The sequence below is a fragment of the Brachyhypopomus gauderio genome, chromosome 14 (genome assembly GCF_052324685.1).
Source record: "Brachyhypopomus gauderio isolate BG-103 chromosome 14, BGAUD_0.2, whole genome shotgun sequence".
Lineage (NCBI taxonomy): Eukaryota > Metazoa > Chordata > Actinopteri > Gymnotiformes > Hypopomidae > Brachyhypopomus > Brachyhypopomus gauderio.
The window spans coordinates 8,967,710-8,978,907 of NC_135224.1; the positions used below are offsets into that span (position 1 = coordinate 8,967,710).

Here is an 11,198-nt window from a genome sequence, read left to right on the forward strand (position 1 = left end):
AAAGTTTTAATTAAAGGGTTTTGTTTTGATCCAAAATAATTTTAACATGTTAAGAATAAGAATCATACTGAAGCCACTCACAGGAGATGCAGAATGCAGAAAATGCCTCTCCAATATGTTTAGATATATTTTGAATTGTTTATTTTGAAACTGGGGCTTAATTTATCTGTATTGTAAACAGGAACATCGTAGGCCTCCTATGTTGGGCAAGCAAAGGGTCTTTTTTGTTCTGTTCCCACTTGGTAATTTTTCCCCCTCTAAGCCTTTCCTTAGGAAGCCCCATTATTGTTTTAGAGAAATAATAAGCCATTGGCATTCTTTATTTCCCTGGGAAGCACATCACCTGTAATGCTGGGGATTATTGAGTCTTGACAGTTGGAGTATGGGGGTGTACCTGGAAACTTAAGTCTTGTTCCATGTAGTAGAAATGAACGAAAGGAAATATTTTCTGGTTTTCTTACAAAAGGAGCTAAAAAGAATATCTGGTATTGACTAAGCACATGGATGGAGAATGTAGACAGTGCTTCAGGCAGACTTAATTCAGACATTTTGATGTACTCCCAGAGGATGTTGAGAGCAACAGCAGCTCACCAACAGAAGCAGATTTTCATGAGTATTGCTTCAAATGTGACTAGGTCATCTGAGACGCCAGACAAGGTGGGATTCGTGGCTTTTTCCTTCACAAGCCAGACTCGGTTCCACTAAACATTTAACCTGAATTAAGATGTAATTACAGAACTCGTATTAGCTGGGCCCGAAACTACACATACTCACTGACACAGCATTAGCATTAATGCTGACCACATCTGTCATCTGCGTAGTTTCTTATGGTTGGTGCGGTCTGTGTTGCCGTTGCAGGCGAACTGTGCCCCTGAGCCGCCCTCACTCCTGGCATCTGGCGAAACTGTCAGAGCCCGTGGTGCCTCCGGCTGGCAGCCCGGACGGCCCTCTGGCCATGCAGCTCCACCCCACGTCCTTCGGCGTACCGTGGCAACCAGGGGCTGACAACAGGTGGGGATTTCACACACACACATCCTAAAATGTCCTCACATGGGTTTGGGCCTTTTTAAAATTGCCTTTCTTGGATGGCCTACTGAATTTACTGTTTTACGTGTAAACTACATCTAGTGTAATGTGTGTGTTTGTGTGTAAGAGGGGCGGTGAGCGAGAGAGATTCAGCATTTTTGCCTGGGGATTTTTTTTAATGACTAGTTTATAGAGGAACACAATCAGCAGGAAACCAGTGATCTCAGGTCTCGTCAACACGCCTCGCCGGATGCCGCTGCTATTTTTATACTTCTGATTCAGACGTTCTTTATAGATTTGTGGCCAAAAAAACAGAATGATAATGAAATGAGGCAAATGTCATGGCATTTAAATGATAAAAAAAGAATAAATAAATAATTGTATAGTAAACACAATAAATTACTCATGCAAAAAAAAACTCATGCAATACTCATGTGTATTACTGTTTTTTACAGACACGGTTTCCTCCGCTCTGAAATGTGATTGTAGGGCAGTCATGGCCTAGCGGTTAGGGAACTGGTCTTGTGACCGGAGGGTCGCAGGTTCGATCCCCAGGCCATGACTGAGGTGCCCCTGAGCAAGGCCCTTAACCCTCAATTGCTCACTTGTATAAAAAATGATATAAAAATGTAAGTCGCTCTGGATAAGGGCGTCTGCCAAATGCCATAAATGTAAATGTAAATGTAAATTGTAGATACACACTCTTGCTGAATGTTTACATCACAGTGCCACGTATATATCTGGGCTGTGACATGTTGATATTTATCACTAATCTCATTTTATGTGATTATCTGAAATGAGAGAAAGTAGAGTTTGTTTGTGTAAGTCCAAAATCATAGACCACTCCAAATTCTCACACTTATCGTTGTCCAAATTGCTTAAACTAGTGGAACTATTTAAATATGTCTGGGGTGGAAAAAAAGATGGAGGCAGATATGGAAATATTGACTTTGGCTGGATCTTAGCCTTATTATTTTTGAACATTTCATCAATGTTTCAGTTGCCTGAAACATTAGCCTTTATCTTTATCATAAAGTTCTTACAGCAATGTTACTGTAAGCATGCTTTCATTCTGAAGCTATATATATTGTTTATGTGTAGAAACAGCAGTTTGCTCCAACTACTGTGAAAGGTTCCCATAAACTTCATGATGTCTAGCAGTAATGGGAATAAGATAAAATTAGGAAGGATGTTTGACTTTTTCAACAAAGTAATAATTATAATATCAAGTAAATGAAACGTATCTACCTTATTCCTCATGTCTTTTTTTTCCTTTGTTTTATCTGTCCTTTTCTCTCTACTTCTTAATCCTATCCCTCTATCTCTCACTTTGTTGGCCTGCAGTGAGCTGTCCATGCAGTTGGGCCTCCTCTCCAGGCACTACAGCACAGACCACAGCAGTTCGGTGGGAAGCATGGAGAGTCTGGAGAACCCCCCGAGCCAGGGATACTACGACAGCCAGCTCTCGCCCATCGACCCTGCCATTTTTAACAATAAACGTGACTCTGCCTACAGCTCCTTCTCTGCCAGCTCGAACACGTCGGACTACACGGTGTCTCTGCGCCCTGAGGAGAACAGCTCCATGGACAGCCTCCTGCAAGGCCTTGGACCCTCTTGTAGGTTTATAGAGGGCCGTCCACACTCTGCAGCCAGCGGCCCAGGAGAATTGCACTGTGAGGAGGGAAACCTCAAATCTAGGTCCCTGCCTCACAAGCCTGAAGCTAAAATACGGCCATCGTCTTATAGCTACGAGGAACAGAAGTCTGGACCTCCACAGCCTCCAATGAGAAAAGATAGTTTCAGGGCCACCAGAGGCCGTCCAGGGGCAGCTGATAAACGCTGTGTGTCTGCTCCTGTTGGTATTCCGAGTTTGACATGCTGCACAATTGAGAACCCAACTCGCATCCATAAGGTGTTGAATGGGAATGAATGTCTGAATTGCTCACAAGAAAATGGACAGAACCTGAAAGGAATTAGTACAGAGACTTATTACACCCTCAGTTCTCAAAAAGAGTTGTGCATGGATAGCCAAGAAAGGTCAGAGTGCCAAAAGAGCTGTCGCCTCCAACCTCTAGAGATGTGTTCCTCTGGGCCTAATCCACCAGCAGACAGTCCTGACACCCAACTCGCCCATTTGGAGAACAATCTCCAATCCAGGATGTACAGACATAGTGCTCCAGAAAAAGTGCTTGCCTCTCAGTTACATGTGATGGAACTCTCTAGTGACAACAGTGAACATTCTATATCCCCTTCTAGCCAGTGGTCTAATCCTTTGCATCTTAGGGAGGACTTGGGAGAAACCAGCCCAGATGTTACATCGCAGGGTAAATGGGGAGGAGGAAGCCGGTGCTCCACTCCTGGTTCAGTGACTACTTCAGAGCTGGAGGAACAAAGGTTGGAGGAGGAACAGTTGGATTCGGGCCAGATCATCTCTCCTGTTCAACGTTCCTGGGTACGATCTGCAAGTGTGCCAGGCGAACCTGTGAGAAATGGATTCTCTAATGTGGGTACCACCATGGATTCTCAACACACTGAACGAGATTTCGGGCCAGTTGGTGCTGCGGCGAGTACGAATACTCTACTCGAAGAGGATCACGAACGAAAAGGAGGAGGGGAAAACGGAAGTGAGGTTTTGAAGCCTCCTCAGAAGCGTCAGTTTCGCTCATCCAAGTGTCGCCGGCGAAGCGAACGCTTTGCTACAAACCTTCGTAATGAAATCCAGAGGAAGAAGGCTCAGCTGCAAAAGAGCAGAGGCGGCGGTGGGATCCACTGTGGTGAAGAGACGGTAGAGGAAGAAGATGGTGCGAACTTCCACATGGAGGAAACTTCCACATCACAACTTTCCACACTCGATCGGCCCAGAGTCCCAACCCCAGCTAGTGACCACACCAACCTTCAGAATGCTGCTATTGCTCCACCTCAGCCTGGGCCTGCCTCAAACCTAACGTCTCAGCCAGTTCTCAACAAATGCAATGGGAGAAGTGATGTGGAGCGTTCAGAAACCAGGACTGAGGACACACAGCTTGCACAAAAAGAAACCCAAATAACTGAGGGGAGTAGATCAGCGTGTGAGGAGGCATCAGCAGGTAAATCCCGTCGTTGGCGCTGGACACCAGAACACAAACTGCAGCCAGAAATGCAACAAGATGAGAAGAAAAGTGTTGAAGGAATCGGCCGGTTATCTTGGAACCCTGGAACAACACGAGGACGAGTAGGTTCTTCTGGTGGGCGCTATAGTCGAGGAGATGACTGTGACATCCCACCTTTCGCGGACCGCAGGAAGTTCTTTGAGGAGACGAGTAGGAACTTGAGCCAATCGGTAACTAACCTGGCATGCCTGACCAGTCGGCGCCAGAGGCCAGAGAAGCAACAAATGGTGAATGATCCATCTTCTCCTGATCCTCTTGAGTCCATCCCTGCACTTGGACACAGGAGGTTCTCCTACCAGGGAGGAGTCCACGATGGAACAGGCATTTCTGTTGAGACTAGAAGACAGTTTGCCACTGTACAGCAAGAGAGGGATAGGGAGATGATGGTGAAGAGAGAACGGGAGAGGGAACAGGAAAAGGAGAGGGAAATGGAGAGGGAGAGGGCAATGGAGAGGGAGAGGGAAGAAGAGCAAGAGAGACTTAAAGCTCAGGAGAGGCTACAGGCCTGGGAAAAGGAGCAGGAGGAAGAAAGGGAGAGAGAACGAACCAGGATGGAGACTGAAAAAGAGCGGCAAAGATTTCAACAGATGGAGAGAGAGTGGGAAACCAGCAGAGATCTCATGTGTGATGGTCATGACTTCAGCAGTATCACAACGCCACTACCTTTGCCTCAAGATACTCATCCAGAACACTCACTCACTTCTCTGAATGTAACCTCCAGCAACCCGCACCCAGACAGTTACCACAGCAAGGCCAATCCTGATGTCCCAAAGCCATGCTCAGCTTTCCGACCTGTTACTAGCCAGCAGTATCAGCCTGACCAGTGTTGCCTGCACCTTCCATACCAAAACAGGAGCTGCACACCAACAGAGGTGAGCTACTGTTTTGTGAGATGTGCTTTTAAATGCATATGTCGGAACACGTGCTTTTATAAAATGTAGGCATAGAATATTTGTGAAACTAAAGACCTGTATATACATGTGTACATTATTCAAATTAAACGGTATGCAAATGCACTTGCAACATATTAGTGTTGAGTTTGCAGTCCAGATCCAAATTTGTGCCGGGTAATGGGATTTATTAGACATAGTGGGTCTAAAATAAGTTCCCGGGCTCCTCTTACAGTTGGACCAGAGCCATTTGGTTTAGACCCTCTGCAGCAAGCCAACAGTAATCTTGGACAAGACTTATGTTCTTGTCTGCCACCCAAAAATATCTAGCCAACAGCAGTCATGTGGTCAGAAACTGACCATTGATAAAGTGCTAGAAGATGGATAACACAAATTTCCCATAACACATTTTTATAAGCAAAACCATAGACAGAGTGGTCTTTGAGTGTATACAGAAAACAGCAACTATATATTAATTATATATAATTATATATATTAAGTAATATATATTAATATAAAATAATATATAAAGGGAAACCATTGAATCATTAGTGAAATTGAAAAGTTCCTGGGAAAGAGAACAACTTCAGCATTTCTGTGAAGAACAGTGTCATTAATAAATTAAAGTTAATTGTAGGGAATGTATGCACGATTACATGATTATACTGACTATTCCGTTTTTATGTTGAAAATGTATGATTGGCATAGAAATATGATTTGTATTTTTGTTGGAAGACTTGTGTATGTACTCTGAACAGTTGAAATCCTTTTGGACCTAAAATGATATTCCATATTTTTTTATTAGTTTTCAGATTTTTCTTTGTGGAGTAGTATAAAAATAATAACTGTTTAATGTCTGGACTAGAGCCCAATCCCTTGATAATGTTACCAGATGTGCAGGTCAATTAAAACTGCTTCCTCAAGATTTCAGCAAATCATGGGCTATTACAGTAATATGAAACATCTCATAAACACGTCTTAACTTTATTATTCATTGTTATTATTCATTTATTATTTCACTATTCTTCTGGTTGTGTCCTGCCTTCTGGAAGAGATTAAACAAAACAGATTTTATGAAGATAATTTTCATGTAACTAGTGTTTACAGGTATAAACAGATCTCCATTATAGTGTTTAAAGAGTTGTCTGGCTAAGGATAAATGTTTCAAAATATCTTTTATATATCTGCTTGCAAATGTTAGTAGCAGACAAATGGGTATAATTTTAAACAGTAGTGGGATCCACATACCTTTACCTTGGGTAATAGAAAAACTATAGCGTCCAAACACATTCCTGTTTGGAATCACTTGTCAAATCTCTTCCACAGGTTTATCCTGTAAGGGGGCAGGAACAAACAAAACTCAACAGGAAGTTCAGCCTGACTGAGAGGTAAGGTTATTTCCTATATTTAAGTTCATCGGTGGGTGGTCCCAGCACGCCTACTATGTCTGTTGCTGCATATTATGTAATTTGTGATTATGGGCGTTTAACTTGCTTACTGTATTCTGCAATCTTCTCTGTTTCTAGACATTAATAGCTTGCTATGGGTTTCATAATAGTCACAAGGTATGGTTGCACAGTCATGACTGTGAGCTGGCTGTTTTCTTGCTGTGTAGGGACTATGCTCAATACAGACGAGACTCCAGACCAGGACGAGTCACTGTGGGTCTGGGCTTTCAGAGCAACAACGAGGACGGACCCTTCGCATCGTCACTGCTTAGAAACCGTGCCATGTCAGAAAATGACATCCGTGAACCCCGGGCTCTTCGTAGTTACACAGTAGCTAATGCTAACGCTAGCAGAATGTCTTCATCCACCCTCAGGGAACTGGATGAGAACGTGGCGACTGAGGCAAAGAAGAAAAAAGGCCCACCTCCTCCTCGTCCTCCGCCCCCAAAATGGGGGCAGTTCCACCAGAGACGAGCCTCTCACCACAACCTCTTCTCCGCACCACCTGCCACTTTTCCACAGCTGCAGTCCCATCCGCCCTGCCCCCCCAACGTCCCTGAAATGACACGTCAACGGTCCTACAGTCTCCCTCCAAGGGAGGGGAAAGAAAGTTGCCAGCAGTGCCACCAGGAGCTCCCGGTGGCTCCACCCGACCCCACCTTTCATCACGGAGCTTTTAAACCTCTGGCTCCACCGCCAAAGGAACGACACACACCTCTGTCCCATCGCTATGATATGAACAGCGTGGTTGACCCACGGCCAACCTCGACTGAGTCAAACAGAAGGTAAAGTTTGCAAATAAACCTCTGCCTCTGGTAGTGTTTAAGGCACTGGACTAGTAATCAAAAGGTTGCCATTTCAAACCTCACTGCTGCCACTGTTGGGACTCTGAGGAAGGCTCGTAACCTTGAATTGTATTCAATCAAAGTTTTAAGTTGCTTTGGATAAAAGTGTCCGCTAAATGTTATAAATGTGTATTCGGGTGTGTGTGTGTGTGTTTTATTTAACACCTCCTATTATTCTGTCAAATTTCAGATTGTCTGATCAAAGTCTGCCATTGCCTTCAAATCAGTTTAGACCAGCTGTGGTGAAGCCAGTCTTCCATAAACATACAGCACAGTGGGACTTAACTGCTCCTCACAACTCCACTGCAGTCAACAGCACCAGCAGGACCTCATACCCTCCCCCGACTCTGGGCAATGGTTCTTGTGCTGGGCCTGTCCTCTCCTCCGAGTCCTACTTCACCATGAACCACAAGATCAAGCAGCGCTTGCAGAATCAGGTCCAGCAAACGGGTGTTCCTGGCCCGGCCTTCAAAAACTCCGAATGCGTTTCGCAAAGTCCACTTGCCTGGGAGGAGCCGGGCGTGCCCTTCGAGACGGACATAGACGAGTTCCACGACACGGAGGACGCCGAGGTGGAGGGGCGCAGGCGTGCGGAAAGCCAGACGGAGATGCAGTGTTTCGCCCGACCAGTGACGGTACTGGAAACCGACATCGACACGGTGTCCGCCAAAGAGACTCCGTTAGCAGGACTGAGGAGAGAGCAGAGGCCGTGTGCGGTGGAGTCTTTGTTGGATGAGGATTACGGGAGAGCCGGCAAAGAGTTGATGGGAGAGCTCTTCCCCCACTGCCCAGACGCGGGGAGCGGAGGGGAGGGGTGGAGAGGAGGCTACCCGGTCAGTGGAGACACTTTAGAGAGGTACGTTTCTGCTTCATTCATTTCACATAAGTACTGATCCGCATTACCATCACAGTTTGTTTAACTACTTACCTATTTAATCTTTGAATGACTGCTGTCACAGGCCTTCCAGACAGGGCCCTTCAGTGTCAAAAGACTCGGCCTCGGGCAGCTACAGTGCTGTCACCAACAAAGCCCATCTCCTTAACAAGATGAAGGACTTTTCAGAGATGAAGGAGGAAGATGAAGAACTTAATTACAAGGTTGGGACTGATCTACATACTTCTCCCCCACAAGCAGTCATTTAGAAGTTTTAAAGCTGAGTGTTTTTTAATAAAGGCTTTCTCATAATGTCAGAACCGGTCTTTCTTGTGTTTGACACGGTGGTGTTCTCTCCGCGCAGAGGCAGCTGATGGAGAGCCTGCAGAAGAAGCTGGGCGTGTTGCGGGACGCTCAGCGGGGTCTGCAGGAGGACATCAGGGCCAACTGCCAGCTGGGCGAGGAGGTGGAGAGCCTTGTGCTGGCCGTCTGCAAGCCCAACGAGGTGGAAAAGTTTCGCATGTTCATCGGGGACCTGGACAAGGTGACCAGCCTGCTCCTGTCTCTCTCCGGCAGGCTGCTGAGAGTGGAGAGCGCTCTGGACTGCTTGGACACGGAGTCCAACCACCACGAGAGGGTGAGGAGGACATTTCACATAATATATCATGCTTCACTGAGAATTTGCCTTTGTATCTAGTCCTAGTTTCTCTGTTGCCATTCGCTTGTGACTCGATCGATACTTCCGCCGCTTCATTACCTTTCTGTCCGCACTACAGGATTATTCTCCCAGTTCTGGCAGTTCTCCCTTTATGGTTAATTTAACGGTTGTCCTGTTTGGTTTGTGGAGCTACAGATCCCCCTGCTGGAGAAGAAGAAGCAGCTCCTGGTGCAGCTGGCTGAGGCTCAGGAGCTGAAGGAGCACGTGGACTGTCGGGAGCGGGTGGTCGGCAGCGTGCTGGGCCGCTGTCTGACCCCGGAGCAGCTGCGAGACTACAGCCATTTTGTGAAGATGAAGGCAGCCCTGCTGGTGGAGCAGCGGCAGCTGGAGGACAAGATCCGCCTGGGAGAAGAGCAGCTCCGAGGCCTGAGGGAGAGCCTCGGCCTGGGGGCGGGGCTTGGACTGGGGGCGGGGCTCGGCCTGGGATATGGGCATTACTGAAACTGGATACAGATGAGAGAAATCGATGGAGTGTCAGTGCTGGCCTAGTGGAGTGAAGGTATCTGATGAAGCGTGAGTCGTGCTGGGCTGAGTTTGACTATGTGGGCATTAAATCAAACCTTCATTAGTCCAGACAGATTTCACGAAAAGCAAAAATATCACAACTATTGAAATGAAGATTGAAGTTTAGTGCCAACATTTAACACATTACCCTATCATTCATACTACAGCATTACTTGAAATTTACAATTCAGCTACACTAAGCAGGAAATGACCTCAAGACACTACATCTAAGCCACAAAGCAAACGTGTGTGCGCCTCTTACTAATCTCAACTGAGGGATTGTCCATGCACTGCTATTTATTTATTTATATCTCTCATGTTCTTTCTGAAAACTGATTGGTGGTGGGCAAAATCATCCTTATTAAAGACAAGCAGTCACCTCTCATCACCATAATCGCACCAATTAAAAGTCAAGTACTTTGGCAGAATAGTTGTTGTCCCTTTCAGTATGTCAGAAAGGTCTTTGACAGAAACTCATTTGTATGTACAGGGCAGTATTAAAATACAACATTTATTTAAAAGCTGTAAGCCATAATTGGCATTAGATTTTGACTTATTTTGTTCAAACTCTAATTAGCTTTGGAAAAACACTAATCTTAATATGGCCCTGTCTCACACTGCAAAAAAAAAAAAGACCTCTTAACATCTTAAACTTAGTGTAACATTTGAGATAGTTGTAAGAAAAATTTTACTGAAATACTTTTAAGTGAAATTTTCTCTTTATCAGCAGATTTTTTGTTTTAAACATTGATCTTAAGAGAAACTATCTGCCAGTTAATACACTTAAAATAAGTTATTAAATCTATTATTGCCTTATTTTCTTGCAACCATCTCAATTATTTAACGTAGTTGCACTTGCTAAGATATTTTTTTTTTTTTTTTTTTTACTTTCCAGAGATTTCAACCTGTATTCAGTAAGCTACCCTTATACTGTGGTGATTAGAGAGCATGAATAACAGTCTTGCCCTTACATTATACAGTGCTTTACTGCATTTTCTGACATTGAAAACATTATTGTCACCAAAGATTCATGAGATGTCCAAATACAAGAACTGAAGTATGGTGCTTATCTTGAGGAATCACCTGTGGTTGCCTAGCCACTAACCTATCTGAGAAGATGTGGGTTTGGCTCTACTTGGCAACCCTGTTGGATGCAGCCATGTTTGTTTTTTGTTTTTTTAAGATCACTTTAACAGTTCTTATGTGCTCGTTCTTTATGTTGCAAAAGAAATGTCATGTATTATTTCATACAGTAACAGATTCTGAGCAAACTGCTTAAAATTCTTGTCCTCATAAAGGAAGACAGGATATTCCTCTAGAGGAGACTGCTGCTTTATTGAGAATATATTCCCTTGAGAAGTTAAAGCCTTTTCTCGTTAACTGTTTAAACAATTTTTTGCAGTTATTTTGGATTTCTTTGAATTTGGGATTGTCTTTAAAGGGACTAAATATTTCTCACTATATGCCAAAATAATGAATGTGAAGTTACAGCAAAAAGTGGCAAATATTTCAGTACATTTTTGACACCTGTATATACAGCCTACTCTGTACCTGTTTGTTGTATTATACCTTCATAAATAAATTCAGGCTAAAATAGAAAATATTTGGTTTTAATAATAGAGCTATTCTCATCTTTTTTTATATTAAATAACTGGAATATGGACCATTGATAAAATATACATTTTTATGCTACATATGTCTGGATTTTTCATTATTAATTCAATACCATATTAACTTCACAATC

General features: G+C 44.1%; 1 protein-coding gene across 3 annotated transcripts in view; it reads left to right on the plus strand.

Moving 5' to 3' along the window:
- shroom4 (shroom family member 4) overlaps window positions 1–11,125 on the plus strand; it is a 34,750-nt gene extending 23,625 nt beyond the window's left edge. For 2 of the 3 annotated variants that reach the window (XM_076973626.1, XM_076973627.1), the window contains exons 3-10: window positions 859–1,011; window positions 2,371–5,047; window positions 6,392–6,453; window positions 6,681–7,298; window positions 7,549–8,214; window positions 8,318–8,456; window positions 8,597–8,869; window positions 9,086–11,125. In XM_076973626.1, the coding sequence (XP_076829741.1) occupies window positions 859–1,011; window positions 2,371–5,047; window positions 6,392–6,453; window positions 6,681–7,298; window positions 7,549–8,214; window positions 8,318–8,456; window positions 8,597–8,869; window positions 9,086–9,391 (4,894 nt within the window). In that variant the 3' untranslated portion in view covers window positions 9,392–11,125. The remainder of the gene's footprint in view (window positions 1–858; window positions 1,012–2,370; window positions 5,048–6,391; window positions 6,454–6,680; window positions 7,299–7,548; window positions 8,215–8,317; window positions 8,457–8,596; window positions 8,870–9,085) is intronic. The other variant, XM_076973628.1, reaches the window with a different exon arrangement.
- The last annotated feature ends 73 nt before the right edge of the window (window positions 11,126–11,198 follow it).